An 18,707-nucleotide genomic window follows, 5' to 3' on the forward strand; every position below is an offset into this window, starting at 1 on the left:
GCACCATTTCACTTCCTGATCCAAGTCATTTATAACAATCACAAAGGACAAGGATCCCTGAACAGAAATCTGTGGACCACCATGGTCACCTACATTCAGGCAGAAAACTCTACTTCTAAACAACCTTCTGCATTCTATGGGCAAGTCAATTCTATATACACATGGCCGGGTTTCCTTGGATCCCATACCTCCTGACTTTCTGAATGAGTCAACCATGGAGAACCTCAACACACATTTTACTACACTCCATATACATTTTTACTGAAGTCCATCTACACCACATCCATTACTCTATCTTCAACAACGTGTTTTGTCACATCCTCAAACAATTCATCCAAGCTCATGAAACTTGATTTGATCCTCAGAAAGTTATGCAGATTATCCACAATCAGACTATGCTTTTCCAAATGCTGTCTTCAACACTCATAAATACTCTCTCCAAGTATCTGAACAACTTGCAGAGTTCCTCCTAATATAGAGCAAAGTGCAGAAGCGCAGACATAAAAACTGAAATAATGACACCATATCAAAATAAATAACTTTAATTTTAAGAATTTAATGTTAGGAATACTCATTGAAAATTGCAGTTTTTAATTCATTCAGTTTTAAACTATCCATTGGAATACAAACTCTGAATGGCTTACACAAGCATTGAAGAACATCCTTTAGTCAATATTATATGTTGCATTGAATTCCAGTCACTTATAACCTATCAATCCTTTATCCTTTTTGTTGTAATCAAATAAATTTCTAAAACTGGATAACCCATTATAGGTCCAATCACAAACAAGAGAAAATCTGCAAATGCTGGAAATCAAAGCAACACACACAAAATGGTGGATGATCTCAGCAGACCAGGCAGCATCCATTTCTCATTCCCTCCTGTACAACTCTCTGTCTGTCTGTCTGTCTGTCTGTCTCTCTCCCCCCCGTCTCTCTTTCTCTCTCCACTCTCTCTCTCTCTCCCTCTCTCTGTCTGTCTCTCTCTCTGTCTCTGTCTCTGTCTCTCTCTCTCTCTCTTTCTCCCTCTCCCTCTCTACCTCCCTTCCACCACTTTTCATTTGTTCGATTCAATCAGTTTAAGCTCAGACTTTCCCAAATTTCTGCAAAACTTTAAAGCAATACATCATCTTTGATTTCAATGGAAAGCAAACAAACTTAGACAATGCAATGGGGATGGTTTCATTGTTACCCATTTAAACAATCAGCCTCAATCAACGTTTCTTTCCGCCAGGTTTCAGTTTATAAATCTGTGAAGTGATTCAGCCAACTGACGTGGAACAATTTGTGAGGCAGTTGTTGTTCTGACTGCCACAGAAGGAAAGCCCCAGAGATATTGTCACTTTAACAGCCAAGTGTCTTAAAGTACAATTGGCTAGAACAGAAAATGTGATATTTGAGTAGAAAGACAGATGTAAATGTCTTGTCTCAGTTCTGGGCCATCCCTCTCCTTAAAATAACATCTCATTTCCTGTTGTTGCCACAGATGTTCGTTAATTTCACACCCTGAATAACACAAAAGGTCCTTTTTCAATTTTTGTTTTAAATTGGAAAATTTAAATTATTTGCTTCTCCTATTTTAACACAGCTCAATAATGGCCAATTTCTCATGGAGTTCATTCTCACTGGATTCATGTCTTGTCCTTCTCCATTCATAATTTAATCCAAATTGATTAAGTTGATTTGTATTCTGTCAATTGATTGGTGCAGGACCAACTCTCTGCAGCCATGCCTTAAAAAATCTTTTTCTGTACTATAATGAGTGCAGCTGACCACCACCCCCATGTCCTTATTTTATTTGAAATAGTCAATAATCTCATGATAAATTTTGTCTATAGATAGAATATGAGCATATTAGTATTCTACTGTTCATTGATAACAAGCTTGAATGTGATAGTCAATGGCATCAATGCATCAGTACTATTGACAATGACATTCCCAAGACTATAAGTAGCTTAATTCACAGCTGAAATACTGGAAATAAACAGACAGTCATTTTGTATAAAGCATAATTGAAATATTTACTGGTATTTTTGCATCATGTTTCTGTTTTAAATATTTTGCAGACAGCACTCTGATGTGAAGGGTATTTTTCAGCTGTTCTACTGGTGTCACTAATGGGACTTCTCATGTGTGTCATTCTACTCGGGTTTGAAAGGATTCAATACATTGACAGAGTCACAGGGTAAGGGTATTGGATCCCACTGTAGAGTAACAAAGGGAGCTGTTCACTGAAATTGGGAGCTCCCATTTAATCCCAATGACTCTACAGAACTAAATCAAATGATAATATTGTACTCGGAAATATTAGACAATTATCTACCTTATTAGCAACTTCAAATCAAGGGGAATTTTACTTGGAAAGGAGTTGCCAGGTTTGAGTTTACTCTCAGGGTCAGTTGTTGACATTAGAGTTACCTAAATAATTCACTGTCACAGAATGATTACCTGAGGAAATGAAGCCATTTGGCCTGTTGACCTCAGACTAGCTTGATGTAAGAACTCTCCAGCAAATCCAATCCATCTGCCCTCTTTTCGTAACCCTCCAAATATAGACAATTATCTTGTTCCCCTCTAAGCATTCTAAGTGAATCTTTCTGCCACCCCTGTCAGTGCATTCTCTTATTACTCACTGTGTGAGGAAGATTATCTTCATGTCACTTTTGCTGTTTCCTGTCATTTCATATCCCCTAGTTCTTCTGATGAGAACAACCTCTCCCCTTCTATTCTATTTGTCATACTGTTATTTTAATTTCTACTATCATTTATTACCAGCCTTGCTTATACATCCATACTTCTAAAGCTCCTCACTGTTTAGTGATTCATTCATTTCTCCATCAGGCCTTAATTGTCTGAACTGTCCTTGAGAAAGTGGTGATAAGTTGCCTTGTTGAACTTCTGTTGTGCCTCTATTGAAGGTACTCCCATGGTGGTGTTGGATGAGGAGACCTAGTGACATTGAAGGTCCATCAATATATTTTCATGTCAGGATGCTGGGTGACTTGGAAGTAAACGTGCATGTGCTTGTATACTTGGGCACATTCTGCCCTTGTTATCTTGGTAGTAGACTCACAAATTTGGCAAATAATGTTGGAGTAACCTGGGAAAGTAACAACAGGACATTTTGTAAATGGATCACACTGCATCCATTGTACGCCAGTGCAGGAGGGAATAAATGTTTCTTCTGACAAGTGGAGTGCCAATCAATTGGTCTCCCTTATCTTGTACAATGTTGAGGTTTCGGAATGTTGTTGGAGCTTTACTCATCTCCACAAGAGGAGAATATTGCATCTTGCTCTTGTCTTAGACCTTAGAAATGATGAAAAGGCTTTGTTAAAGCAGGTGAATCAGTCTTTGATTTGCTCTTGTAACAACAATATTCATTTAGCTGATACTTTTGAATTAATAATCAATGGTGATCCCAAGACAGTGGATGTAGTTGGCTCAGAGATGTTTATGGCAATAAATGCCAAGGGTAGGTTGTTATACACACATTTGTTGGACACGATCCCAGTCCAGCACTTCTGTGATGTGAATATTACTTGCCATTTATCAGCCCATGCCAGATTGCTGTGTGAACTTTCACTCTCTGAGTGAATCTAATCCTTGCTCGGATTCCCTCTAAGTATCTTACCTCTTACCTTATTCTAATGTCTTCTCATTTAGGCACTCATTCAATTGGAAAAATATTTTTAATATCCATCCATCTATCCTACTGATAATTATGTACACCTCTGTTGGTTAAGACTTCAGTCTCTCCTAATAATCGTTTAAAAAAAACTATTTAAAGCTATAAATAAAATTACGTGGATTCCAATTAAGTAGCCCATCAGTTAATTAGGGCAACTGCTTATTTGAGGTGACTTTTAAAGAACATAAACCAAATTAAAAAAATAGCCTAGATACCCTTTGTTTAGTTGGGACACTATTTAACTTAATTGGGACAGAACACTGTGTTGAACGATTTTTAACTAGTGTCAGTCGCATACATGTCTTGTGGCCATTAAGCACTAAATTGTGCTGAGAGTGAGCAGTTTTTAAAGTGTCACTTGCCTGTGTTTACGTTCAAAACAGAATAAATCTAAGATAGTGAGCAGTAAAGATGTCAAGAAAGACAGGCAGGTGATGGGGCAAATTTTGTAGCCATTGGAATGAGTTGCAGTGCAATCAAAGCGAAAAGTACCAAATACTGGTCTTAAGGTGTTATACTTAAATGCACGCAGCATAAGGAATAAGTTGGATGATCTTGTCGTACAGCTGCAGACTAGCAGGTATGATATGGTGATCATCACTGAGATGTGGCTAAGGGATGCATGTCTCTGGGAGCTGAACGTCTAAGGATACACGGTGTATCGGGAGGATAGGAAGGTAGGTAGAGGGGGAGGCGTGGCTTTATTGGTAAGAAATGATATCAAATTATTAGAAAGAGGTGACGTAGAAACAGAAGGTGCAGAATCTTTATGGGTTGAGCTGAGAAATCAGAGGGGTAAAAGGACCCTGATGACAGTTATATATAGGCCTCCAACAGCTGCAGTGATGTGGACTACAAATTACAACAGGAAATAAAAAAGGCTCTACAGAAGAGAAGTGTTATGGTAATTGTGGGGGATTTTAACATGCGAGTGGATTGCGAAAATCAGGTCGGCACTGGATCTCAAGACAGAGAATTTGTAGAATGTCTGCGAGATGGCTTTTTAGAACAGCTTGTTGTTGAGCCCACTAGGGGATTGGCTGTACTGGATTGGGCATTGTGTAATGAACTGGAGGTGATTAGAGATATTGAGGTGAAGGAACCCTTAGGAGGCAGTAATTATAACATGATTGAGCTCACTGTGAAATTTGAAAAAGAGAAGCCGAGATCCGATGTGTCGGTATTTTAGTGGAGTAAAGGAAATTATATTGGCATGAGAGAGGAACTGGCAAAAGTTGACTGGAAAGGGAAACTGGCGGGAAGGACGGCAGAGCAGCAGTGGCTGGAGTTTATGTGAGAAGTGAGGAAGGTGCAAGACAGGTACATTCCAAAAAAGAAGAAATTTTCGAATGGAAGAAGGATGCAACCGTGGCTGACGAGACAAGTCAAAGCCAAAGTTAAAGCAAAGGAGAGGCCATAAGAGGAAGTAAAAATTCGTGGGAAGACAGAGGATTGGGAAGTGTTTAAAAGCTTACAAAAGGAAACTAAGAAGGTCATTAAGAGGGAAAAGATGAACTATGAAAGGAAGCTAGCTAATAATATCAAAATGGATACTAAAAGCTTTTTCAAGTATAAAAAGAGTAAAAGACAGGTAAGAGTAGATATAGGACCGATAGAAAATGATGCTGGAGAAATTGTAATGGGAGATAAGGAGATGGAGGAGGAACTGGATGAGTAATTTGCATCAATCTTCACTGAGGAAGACATCAACAGTACACCGGACACTCAAGGGTGGCAGGGAAGAGAAGTGTGTGCCGTTGCAATTATGACAGAGAAAGTACTCAGGAAGCTGAATAGTCTAAAGGCAGATAAATCTCCTGGACCAAGTGGAATGCACCCTTGTGTTCTGAAGGAAGTAGCTGTGGATATTGCGGAGGCATTAGCGATGATCTTTCAAAAGTCGATAGATTCTGGCATGGTTCCGGAGGACTGGAAGATTGCAATGTCACTCTGCTATTTAAGAAGGGGGAAAGGAAGCAGAAAGGAAATTATAGACCTGTTAGCTTGACATCAGTGGTTGGGAAGTTGTTGGGGTCGATGGTCAAGGATGAGGTTACAGAGTACCTGGAGGCATATGACAAGATAGGCAGAACTCAGCATAGATTCCTTAAAGGAAAATCCTGCCTGACAAGCCTATTACAATTTTTTTGAGGAAATTACAAGTAGGCTAGACAAGGGAGATGCAGTGGATGTTGTATATTTGGATTTTCAGAAAGGCCTTTGACAAGGTGCCACACATGAGGCTGCTTAACAAGATAAGAGGCCATGGAATTATGGGAAAGTTACATACGTGGATAGAGTGTTGGCTGATTGGCAGGAAACAAAGAGTGGGAATAAAGGGATCCTATTCTGGTTGGCTGCGGGTTACCAGTGGTGTTCCACAGGAGTCCGTGTTGTGGCCATTTCTTTTTACGTTGTACATCAATGATTTGGATGATGGAATAGATGGCTTTGTGGCTAATTTTGCTGATGATACGAAGGTAGGTGGAGGGGCCGGTAGTGCTGAGGAAATGAAGAATCTGTAGAGAGACTTGGATAGATTGGAAGAATGGGCAAAGAAGTGGCAAATGAAATACAATGTTGGAAAGTGTATGGTTCTGCACTTTGGCAGAAGAAATAAACAGGCAGACTATTTTTAAATGGGGAGAGAATTCAAAGTTCTGAGATGCAACGGGACTTGGGAGTCCTCGTACAGGATACCCTTAAGGTTAACCTCCAGGCTGAGTCTGTTGTGAAGAAGGCAAATACAATGTTGGCATTCATTTCTAGAGAAATTGAGTATAGGAGCAGGGATGTGATGTTGAGGCTCTATAAGGCGCTGGTAAGACCTCACTTGGAGTACTGTGGGCAGTTTTCGTCTCCTCATTTAAGAAAGGATGTGCTGTCATTGGAGAGGGTACAGAGAAGATTCACTGGAATGATTCAGGGATTGAGAGGGTTAACATATGAGGAACGTTTGTCCGCTCTTGGACTGTATTGTTTGGAGTTTAGAAGAATGAGAGCGGACGTCATAGAAACATTTCAAATGTTGAAAGGCATAGACAGAGTGGATGTGGCAAAGTTGTTTCCCATGATGGGGGAGTCTAGTCCGAGAGGACATGACTTAAGTTTTAAAGGGCGCCCATTCAGAACAGAGATGCGAAGAAATATATTTAGCCAAAGGGTAGTGAATCTATGGAATTTTTTGCCACGGGCGGCAGTGGAGGTCAAGTCATTGGGTGTATTTAAGGCAGAGATTGATAGGTATCTGAGTAGCCAGGGCATTAAAGGTTATGGTGAGAAGGCGGGGGAGTGGGAATAAATGGGAGAATGGATCAGCTCATGACAAAATGGTGGAGCAGACTAGATGGGCCGAATGGCCGACTTCTGCTTCTTTGTCTTACGGTCTTTTGGTCTTATGGGCATTAATAGTGCACCACAGATGTCATGCTTCCTGCACATTCCTTCAATTGCATAAGACCATAAGAACAGAAGATACAGAAGCAGAATTAGGCCATTTGGTGCATCAAGTCCACTCCACCATTTCATCGTGGATAATCCAATTTTGCTCTCTCCCCAATCTCCTGCCTTCTCTTCGTATCCTACATGCCCTCACTAATTACGAATTCACCAACCTATGCCTTAAATATACATAACAACTTGTCCTCCACTGCTGCCTGTGGCAAAGAATCCTACAGATTCACCAATCTCTGGCTAAAGAAATTCCTTCCGGTCGCCATGCTAAAAGTACGCCCCTCTATTCTGAGGCTGTGTCCTCTGGTCTTTGAGTCTCACATACACTATCAAGGCCTTTCACCATTCAATAGATTTCAATAAGGTCACTCCTCATTCTTCTGAATTCCAGTGAACGCAGGTGTAGAGCCATCAAATGCTCTGCATATGTCCTGACATCATTTTTGTGAACCCCCTTTAATCCTTCTCTAGTTTCAGCACATCCTTTTTAAGATGCTCAGAAGGGTAGGGCAAGGAAGAGGAGGGCAGTTGTGATAGGGGACTCGATAGTAAGGGGGTCAGATAGGCGATTCTGTGGATGCAGACCAGAGACCCGGATGGTAGTTTGCCTCCCTGGTGCCAGGGTCCGGGATATTTCTGATCGTGTCCAAGATATCCTGAAGTGGGAGGGTGAGGAGCCAGAGGTCGTGGTACATATAGGTACCAATGACATAAGTAGGAAAAGGGATGAGGTCCTGAAAGGAGAATATAGGGAGCTAGGAAGGGAGTTGAGAAAAAGGACTGCAAAGGTAGTAATCTCGGGATTACTGCCTGTGCCACGCGACAGTGAGAGTAGGAATGCAATGTGGTGGAGGATAAATGCGTGGCTGAGGGTTGGAGCAGGGGGCAGGGATTCAAGTTTTTGGATCATTGGGACCTCTTTTGGCGCAGGCGTGACATGTACAAAAAGGACGGGTTACACTCGAATCATAGGGGGACCAATATCCTGGCAGGGAGATTAGCGAGGGCTACTGAGGTGACTTTAAACTAGAATGGTTGGGGGGTGGGAATCAAATTAAAGAGGCTAGGCGTGAGGAGGTTAGTTCACAACAGGGGGATGGGAACCAGTGCAGAGAGACAGAGGGGTGTAAAGTCAGGGTAGAAGCAAAAAGTACTAAAGAGAAGAGTAAAAGTGGCAGGCCAACAAATCCAGGGCAAGCATTAAAAGGGGCCACTTTTCAACATAATTGTATAAGAGCTAAGAGAGTTGTAAAAGAGCGCCTGAAGGCTTTGTGTGTCAATGCAAGGAGCATTCGTAATAAGGTGGATGAATTGAAAGTGCAGATTGTTATTAATGATTATGATATAGTTGGGATTACAGAGACATGGCTCCAGGGTGACCAAGGATTGGAGCTCAACGTTCAGGGATATTCAATATTCAGGAGGGATAGACATGAAGGAAGGGGAGGTGTGGTGGCGTTGCTGGTTAAAGAAGAGATTAATGCAATAGAAAGGAAGGACATAAGCCGGAAAGATGTGGAATCGATATGGGTAGAGCTGCGTAACACTAAGGGGCAGAAGACGCTGGTGGGAGTTGTGTACAGGCCACCTATGGTAGTGAGGTCGGAGATGGTATTAAACAGGAAATTAGAAATGTGTGCAATAAAGGAACAGCAGTTATAATGGGTGACTTCAATCTATATGTAGACTGGGTGAACCAAATTGGTAAAGGTGCTGAGGAAGAGGATTTCTTGGAATGTATGCGGGATGGTTTTTTGAACCAACATGTCGAGGAACCAACTAGAGAGCAGGCTATTCTGGACTGGGTTTTGAGCAATGAGGAAGGGTTAATTAGCAATCTTGTCGTGAGAGGCCCCTTGGGTAAGAGTGACCATAATATGGTGGAATTCTTCATTAAGATGGAGAGTGACATAGTTAATTCAGAAACAAAGGTTCTGAACTTAAAGAGGGGTAACTTTGAAGGTGTGAGACGTGAATTAGCTAAGATAGACTGGCAAATGACACTTAAAGGATTGACAGTGGATATGCAATGGCAAGCATTTAAAGGTTGCATGGATGAACTACAACAATTGTTCATCCCAGTTTGGCAAAAGAATAAATCAAGGAAGGTAGTGCACCCGTGGCTGACAAGAGAAATTAGGAATAGTATCAATTCCAAAGAAGAAGCATACAAATTAGCCAGAGAAAGTGGCTCACCTGAGGACTGGGAGAAATTCAGAGTTCAGCAGAAGAGGACAAAGGGCTTAATTAGGAAGGGGAAAAAAGATTATGAGAGAAAACTGGCAGGGAACATAAAAACTGACTGTAAAAGCTTTTATAGATATGTAAAAAGGAAAAGACTGGTAAAGACAAATGTAGGTCCCCTACAGACAGAAACAGGTGAATTGATTATGTGGAGCAAGGACATGGCAGACCAATTGAATAATTACTTTGGTTCTGTCTTCACTAAGGAGGACATAAATAATCTTCCAGAAATAGTAGGGGACAGAGGGTCCAGTGAGATGGAGGAACTGAGCGAAATACTTGTTAGTAGGGAAGTGGTGTTAGGTAAATTGAAGGGATTGAAGGCAGCTAAATCCCCAGGGCCAGATGGTCTGCATCCTAGAGTGCTTAAGGAAGTAGCCCAAGAAATAGTGGATGCATTAGTGATAATTTTTCAAAACTCGTTAGATTCTGGACTAGTTCCTGAGGATTGGAGGGTGGCTAATGTAACCCCACTTTTTAAAAAAGGAGGGAGAGAGAAACCGGGGAATTATAGACCGGTTAGTCTAACGTCGGTGGTGGGGAAACTGCTGGAGTCAGTTATCAAAGATGTGATAACAGCACATTGGGAAAGCGGTGAAATCATCGGACAAAGTCAGCATGGATTTGTGAAAGGAAAATCATGTCTGACGAATCTCATAGAATTTTTTGAGGATGTAACCAGTAGAGTGGATAGGGGAGAACCAGTGGATGTGGTATATTTGGATTTTCAAAAGGGTTTTGACAAGGTCCCACACAGGAGATTAGTGTGCAAACTTAAAGCACACGGTATTGGGGGTAAGGTATTGATGTGGATGGAGAACTGGTTAGCAGACAGGAAGCAAAGAGTGGGAATAAATGGGACCTTTTCAGAATGGCAGGCGGTGACTAGTGGGGTACCGCAAGGCTCAGTGCTGCGACCCCAGTTGTTTACAATATATATTATTGACTTGGATGAGGGAATTAAATGCAGCATCTCCAAGTTTGCGGATGACACGAAGCTGGGTGGCAGTGTTAACTGTGAAGAGGATGCTAGGAGGATGCAGAGTGACTTGGATAGGTTGGGTGAGTGGGCAAATTCATGGCAGATGCAATTTAATGTGGATAAAAGTGAAGTTATCCACTTTGGTGGCAAAAATAGGAAAACAGATTATTATCTGAATGGTGGCCGATTAGGAAAAAGGGAGGTGCAACGTGACCTGGGTGTCATTATACACCAGTCATTGAAAGTGGGTATGCAGGTACAGCAGGCGGTGAAAAAGGCGAATGGTATGCTGGCATTTATAGCGAGAGGATTCGAGTACAGGAGCAGGGAGGTACTACTGCAGTTGTACAAGGCCTTGGTGAGACAACACCTGGAGTATTGTGTGCAGTTTTGGTCCCCTAATCTGAGGAAAGACATCCTTGCCATAGAGGGAGTACAAAGAAGGTTCACCAGATTGATTCCTGGGATGGCAGGACTTTCATATGAAGAAAGACTGGATGAACTGGGCTTGTACTGGTTGGAATTTAGAAGATTGAGGGGGGATCTGATTGAAACGTATAAAATCCTAAAGGGATTGGACAGGCTAGATGCAGGAAGATTGTTCCCGATGTGGGGAAGTCCAGAACAAGGGGTCACAGTTTGAGGATAAAGGGGAAGCCTTTTAGGACCAAGATTAGGAAAAACTTCTTCACACAGAGAGTGGTGAACTGTGGAATTCTCTGCCACAGGAAACAGTTGAGGCCAGTTCATTGGCTATATTTAAGAGGGAGTTAGATATGGCCCTTGTGGCTATGGGGATCAGGGGGTATGGAGGGAAGGCTGGGGCGGGGTTCTGAGTTGGATGATCAGCCATGATCATAATAAATGGTGGTGCAGGCTCGAAGGGCCGAATGGCCTACTCCTGCACCTATTTTCTATGTTTCTGTTTCTATAAGGGGCTCCAAACTGCTCACAATATGCTGTGCGGCTTCACTAGTGCTTTAGAAACTATCAAAATTGCATCCCTGCTTTTCGATTGTAGTCCTTTTGAAATGAATGCTAACCTTAATTTGCCTTCCTCACCAAAGATGCAACCTGCAAGTTAACCTTTAGGGAATCTTGCTCAATCACCCCCAAGTCGCTTTACAGCTCAGTTTCTTTGTATTTTCTCTCCATTTAGAAAATAGTCAACTGTTTCATTTCCGCTACCAAAGTGCAGGGCCATATAGTTCCTGACACTTTATTCCAACTGCTATTTCTTTATCCATTCTCTGAATCAGTCTAAGTCCTTCTTTAGTTTCTGTACTTGCTCAAATCTACATGCCACTTCACCTATCTTCATACTGTATGCAAACTTTACAACAACACCATCAATTCCGTCATCCAAATCACTGACATTTATCGTAAAAAGAATCGGTCCCAACAGAGACCCCTGTGGAGCACCACTAGTCTCCAACCAGCCAGAAAAGGCTCCCTTTAATGCCACTCTTTGCCTTCTGCCAACCAGCCACTGGTTTATTCATGTTAGCATGTTTCCTGTAATAAAATGACATCATAGCTTGTTAAGATCCTCATGTGTGGCATTTTGTTTAAGGCGTTCTGAAAATCCAAGCACACAACATCAACTGATTTACCATTCTCTATCCCACTTGTTATTTCCTCAAAGAATTCCAACAGATTTATCAGGCAAGAGTTTCCCCCAATGAAACCATTCTCACTACAATCTGTTTTATCATGTGCCTCCAAGTACCCCAAAACCACTTCCTTATCAATTGTCTCCAACATCTTCCCAACCTCTGAGGCCTGTAAATTCTCTTCTTCTGCCTCTCTCCCTTCTTGAAGAGCAGAGTGACATTAGCAATATTCCGGTCTTCCAGAACCATTCCAGAATCTAAATATTCTTGCAAGATCATTACTAATGCCTCCTTTTTCAGAACACTTGAGTGTACACTGTCTAGTCCATTTAATTGTCCCTCCATTTCATTGTCCCCCATTACAACCTCTCCAGCAGTGTCTCCAGTCGTCTGATATCCACAGTCTTTTGAACTTTATGTATCTGAAGAAACATTTGGTATGCTCTTTAACATTATTGGCTAGCTTAATTTCATGTTCTACCTTTACCTTCTTCGTGACATTTTTAGTTGCCTTCTGTTGATTTTTTAAAACTTCCCAGTCCTCTAACATCCCACTAACTTTTGCTCTATATGATACCCACTCTTTAGCTTTTATATCGGCTGTTTCCTCTCTTGTTAGCCACATTTGTTTCATCTTTCATTTAGAATATATCTTCCTCTTTGGGATGTATAATTCCTATACCTCCTAAATTCCTTTCAGAAATTACAGCCATTGCTGCTCTGCCATCATCCCAGCCAGTGTTCTTTTTCAATGAATCCTGGCCCACTCCTCTCTCATTCCTCAGTAATTTATTTTACTCAACGGTAATACTGAGATAACTGATATTAGCTTCTCCTTTTCTAACTTTCGGGTGAATTTGATCATATTATGATCTCTTTGCCTTCAGGACTGTTTTACCTGAAGCTATCGAATTAATTCTGATTCACTGCACAGCACCCAATCCAGAATAACTGATCCTCCAGCGGGTTTAACCATGAGCTGCTCTAAAATCCCATCTTGTAGGCACTCTAGAAATTCATCCTTCTAGAATAAAGCACCAACGTAAATTTCCCAATATACCTGCATATTAAAATTCCCCATGACTATTATTACATTTCCTTTGTTGCATGCATTTTCCATCTCCCACTAAAGTTTGTAAGCCACATTGTTACTATTCTTTGGGGTTTTGGATAAAATTCCCATCAGAGTCTTTTAACACTTACAGTTCCTTAGCTCTATCCAGAATGATTCAATACCTTCCCACCCCATGTCACCTCTTTCTGATGATTTGAATTCATTTTTTAACCAACAGATCAACACCTCCCCCCTTGCCTTCCAGCCTTTCCTTTTGATATAATCTGTATCCTTGGTCATTAAGCTCCCAGATGTGATGTTTTCTCAGCCACAATTCAGTGATGCTTTCAACATCATCGCTGCCAATCTGCAACTGTGCTGCAAGTTTACCTATCTTATTCTGCATTCAAATACAACATCTTCAGTCCTGTATTCACCCTTTCTGATTCTGTCTGCCTTCATTGTTGCAACTCATTCTCTTGACGGCAATTTTGCCCCATCAACATCCCCTCGTAACCTATCATGCCTTCTACTTGTAAACCTGTTACCTCATCTCCAGCACTATTATCCATCTTTTAATTGTCCATCCATTGGTAGCTCTGGCATTGAAATAGATGCAGCTCAGGACACTAGTTGCACCATGCTCAACATTTTGATTCCAAACTTTGTCTGAGGTCTTACCAATATCTGCCTCCACAACCTATCCACTTACAGTTCTGGCACTCTGGCTCCCATCCCACTGGCCTAATTTCTGACTGCATTCAGTCATAAAGCATGGAAAGAGACCCTTCAGCGGACTGTGCCTGTGCCCTCCATCAGACTCCGATTTACACCAACCCTGAACCAATCCCTTTTCATTCTCCTCACATTCCCTTCAAATCCTGACACTCTTCTGCAAAGCTGGGCCAATTTACACTGGCCAAGTGCACCAGAAAGCCAAACATCATGGAAATGTTTGTAGAAAATGGTACCCATTCATTCTCCCCATCCAGGACTTCCCAGTGAAATTATTGAACAGGGTTTAGTGACTGAGACACCATAGAGATAACATACCTGCCCTGAATCATGTCTGCCACAGTAAACTCAAGTTATCGCTAACTTTGAGAATCCTCTCTCTTGTTCCTCTGCAGACCATTCTACTCTCCCCCTGCACAATGGACCAGCTTGCACAATGAACACAATGGACCATACGTTCATCCTCCAGCGCAGGAGAAGACTCCCAATCAGTACTCTGAATATCATACAGTCAGGGAGCAGTGTGTCCTCAGGGGCTCCTGGCCAATCTGTCTGCTCTTCTGTCTGTTTGACGATCACCCAGTCTCCCACTATTTTCATTAACTTTAGCTGCAGGATGAGCACCTCCAGCAATCTCTTTACGATAGGATCTTTTAAGAGACTTTTGGATAGTTACCAGGAGCTTAGAAAATTAGAGGGCTATGGTCAAATCTAGTAATTTCTAAGGTAGGGACATGATCGGCACAACTTAGTTGGCCGAAGGGCATGTATTGTGCTGTAGGTTTTCTATGTTTCTATGTAACCTGCTGCACACAAAACATTCAACCTTGGGCAAGGACTGTTGTTGCTCGAACACTAAACTCCAGAGACCCAGCTGCTCCAGCTGGCAACAACTCCTGTTCCTTTTATCAGACTATCTCAAGGATCAGGTGAAGACTACACTGAAAACAAAATCACTGTGCAACGACTTGTTGCCTGAATCCACCCCCGCTCCCCAACTCCACCCGCCCAAGAATGTTGTTGATTCCCTTGGATATTTGTTGAGCACATGTGCCCATGGAAGCTCACTGGGACCCGTCACCCGAATGTATGAAGTGGGATTGGAGGCTGACATGGACGGGTAATGATTTATTTATTTAGTCATTTCGAGAGACAAAGGAACAGGCCCTTCCGGCCCAACCAACCTATTTAACACTATCCTAATCAAAGGAACATTTACAATGACCAGTTAATTTACTAACCTTTGTGTGTCCTTGGAATGTGGGAGGAAACCGGAGCACCTGAAGGAAACGTCCGCACTCACGAAGAGAACGTAGAAACTCCTTTCAGCCCGTGGCAGATTTAAATGTTTTACACAACATCGCTCCAAATTTTAATTGCGTCGTGCGAATCCCTACGCTACCATAGTGCCTATGATGAGAGGCTCCCTCTCCCAAAGGGTTATAACTCTGCCTGTGTTTCGGGTCATTGTGTGTGTGTAGTAATACCGGAGGATCCATCGTGGAGTTGTTCCCGCTGTCTGCTTGTACCAAAGTACACAATAGCTTTCTGCACTTTACTGTTCGTCAGAGCAGATTTCATCCCCACATTCAGACAGACTTCAAACCCCCTAACAGTCAGGGTGGATTTGAACTCAACATCTGAATGACTCGTGTGGAAACAGGAAGTCTGTACTGTCTGCTCCGTTGTACCTGGATCTGTGAGGGATGGTAAGTGGCAAGAACTGAATCAGGGAAATAAGGGGGAAAGATTACCTTTTATTTCAAAACCAGGGAACAAACTGTGCAAACATTCACAATTATGATTGTGATATTCAGTGAGGTAAACTTTAAAAAGCACACGCAAATATGGCACGGTAGCCACTCATGTGTCTCCCTATGGCGATTCCCCTTTCATTGATCAGGAGATCAGCCTATGTATTTTTAACTTTGGCTGCACCGACTACAATGCACGCACTGCTGGACTTCCCCGTTCGGCAGCATTCATCAGTCTTCCACCGAGCTTCCAGCAGCACCACGTCTGTGTCGGCAGCTTGTAGATCAGAGGGTTGTCTATTACACATTTGCTGGGAACAAAGAGGACAGAGACCCTTGTGTCTGGCTCCTTCTGTGCAAGTTTGAGAGATATCAGGCACAGAGCAACCTGTTCGTCCACTCTTGTTTTATCAACGGATCTGCTCTTTGCCGCCAGTAGCACCGCCACATCCTGATGGTGTGAGACGGTGAATAGGAAGGTTTCAAATCCTTTGCTCTAGTTAATCAGAAACAAGGAAAAATCTGCAGATTCTGGAAATCCGAGCACCACACACAAAATACTGGAGGAACTCATCTGGAAAGGCAGCATCTTGGGAAAGAGTGAATAGAGATTGAAAGCGTGAATCCGGCGTAGGATAGAGAAGCGCACAAATATTACCAAAGGGTTTCGGCCCTAAACGGCGATGGTACTCTTTTCCTAGATGCTGCCTGGCCTGCTGAGTTCCTCTAGAATTTAGTGTGCGTTGCTCTGGTTGGTCAGTGTGAGTCTCCCTGATTTGCATGGGTTTCCTCCCCGGTATGAATGGCTCTATAACTGGGTACACCGGAGACGGCGGCGACAGTCTGTCACAGATCCATCGGCTGAAGGGACGTAGGAAGTTGACGGACAACAATGATACGGACGCTGTGCTTTTTCTGGTCTCTGGCATTGTGGCTGGGCTGTAAGTACAGGCAGCATGTCTGCACCGCCAGCGGTTGTTGGTGTGGGCTTCAGGGGTCACGTTAAAGAGTTAATGGTTAAAGCTGATTCCCTGCCTCTCTTGCAGCTGGAGAATCCCAGACTCCGACTCAGCCTCCGACTGTGTCGCTGAGTCCAGGAGGCACGGCCACGTTGGAATGTAACATCGGAACAAAAGCTAGCTATCCTGTTGGTTGGTACAAGCAGACACCGGGAACAGTTCCACAGTTGATCCTGTACTACCATCAATCGAACAGCGCCCCGACCTACGAGTCTGGGTTTAGCAGCGACCGTTTCACGTCGACAGCCAACAGCGCCGGTACCGTTTACCAGTTAATCATAAAAAACGTGGAGCTGAACGATGCAGCCGTCTATTACTGCGGAACGTGGGATTCATCGGGCAGCTATTACTTGTTCGGCCCAGGGACCAAGCTCTTTGTTACAGGTAAGTGTCTGGGAAAACCCTCTAGCTGCATGAATATGGTCACCTGGTAATTAATAATATATACATTATTATTTCTTGGCTAATTTGATAATGAAAACGCCGATTTACCATCCAGTCGTGCCACGTATCGTTTCTGAAATTGAACGCCCAACTCAATATTTGCGCGGGTTCAATCCTATCAGTTTGGCCGCTTTTGCTTTGGTTTGTTGGAAGCCAGCGTGAGGAGTTCCAGCTTCTCGGAATGCGGCCCGAGGTATCACCAGGGACATGATGTAGCCCACGGTTATCAAGGCAACAGAACTAAAAGTTGAAAGTTATTGTATGAGGATGCTGTAGCGAAACCTCTCTCGTACTTTCACTGAACTTCCATTTTTCCCGGTCCGGGTAGAACAGTCCTACAGACACCCTCCAATTGCCTCGTCCTTGCCTCCTTTCTCCTTCCACCTTTTCACTTGAGCGCTGCTCCTTTTGGTGTGTGGCCGCTCGGTGATTCCGGTCGCTACACAGACTAAGGCCAGAGCTTCGGGTCTGCGGAGAATCCCACCTTCCTTCACCCACAGTAATTGCTTCTGCATCGTCACAGTGCGACTTCCCTAAACCAGCTCTGTGAAACTCCGGACCACGCACATGTTGCCCTGCTCTCTGGGTAAGCGCAGAAATAGGTTTACTCCCATTACAGCTGTGGGTAATACGGGTGGGAGGCGGCGCGTTGGTGATGAGTGGATGGAGCAAAGGGAAGGAACGTGTCACTGTTGGCACAGGCCAAGGTAGATCCCAAGAGCTGGAGGTGATGTCACCGAGCAGGTGATGCTGTAATCCAGCTACTCCACAGGAAAATCCTCAAACGGCGATTTGACCGCAAATGTCTAGTTCTTCACTATTGATTAAAATGCACTGCCCTCCATCGGCACTGACGTGCACCCTAGCGAAACCCTGGGCCCCATTCTTGAAAGCTGGAACCTTTCATTCACGCTTCCGTCCAACTGTGAAATATCGCGAGATAATCCGTGACCTGCAACATGTCTCCTCTTGTTCCCGATCCAGATCAGCAGCTCCCGGACCCTTCAGTAACACTGCTTGGGCCGTCAGCCGAGGAGATCTCCGCTAAAGGAACCGGCACCTTAGTTTGCCTGGTCAGTAAGCTGTCGGTGGGCTTCCCTGTCGTCAGCTGGACAGTGAACGACAGTCCGACGAGCAGTGAGGTGCAAACCAGCGGGGTGACTCAGAACGCGGACAAAACCTTCAGTCTCAGCAGCTACCTGACGGTGCCCGGCGCAGACTGGAGCAGTGGGAAGAGGTACTCCTGCTCAGTTCAACAAGGAGCAGCCTCGACAATATACGCCACAGTCACACAATCCAGCTGTTAAACAGAGCGCGGTTTCGTACTTGTTTGCTCCGAACAACAGGAGATTTTTTTTTTTTGCATTTTCACCCCCTCTATCACTCTCTTCACTGTACTCCGAACTCTGATCAGAGCTCTGTGGTTTCCATTGTGTTGTTAGAATACTTGCACCCGAGACTGATTTTGTTCTGTTTCATTCGCTGAGAAACTACGTGGGGTAAAAGTGGCCTGTTTCTTGTCATCATTAGAAATATCAGCTAGTGAATTGTTTTATCTGTGATCTGGGATGGATCTAATTAAAGTTATTAATCTATGTGCTAATGATTTCTCATCAGTATCAGACTAACAGATGGTAACTGCCACACACTGCTAATAAAGATGTTCAGTGCAGGAATGATTTCCGTGTGTGAGTCTTGTTCTCTTGTGTGCGCTTCCC

At 43.2% G+C, this 18,707-nt stretch overlaps 1 protein-coding gene across 1 annotated transcript; it reads left to right on the plus strand.

The window, feature by feature from the left end:
- Positions 1-16,373: 16,373 nt before the first annotated feature.
- Positions 16,374-18,657, plus strand: LOC134337234 (immunoglobulin lambda-1 light chain-like). The gene is made up of 3 exons (XM_063032077.1): positions 16,374-16,467; positions 16,573-16,929; positions 17,974-18,657. The coding sequence occupies exons 1-3, from the start codon at positions 16,419-16,421 to the stop codon at positions 18,294-18,296; spliced, it is 729 nt and encodes a 242-aa protein (XP_062888147.1). The 5' UTR covers positions 16,374-16,418; the 3' UTR covers positions 18,297-18,657.
- The last annotated feature ends 50 nt before the right edge of the window (positions 18,658-18,707 follow it).

Source organism: Mobula hypostoma, chromosome 24 (assembly GCF_963921235.1).
Source record: "Mobula hypostoma chromosome 24, sMobHyp1.1, whole genome shotgun sequence".
NCBI classification, from domain to species: domain Eukaryota; kingdom Metazoa; phylum Chordata; class Chondrichthyes; order Myliobatiformes; family Myliobatidae; genus Mobula; species Mobula hypostoma.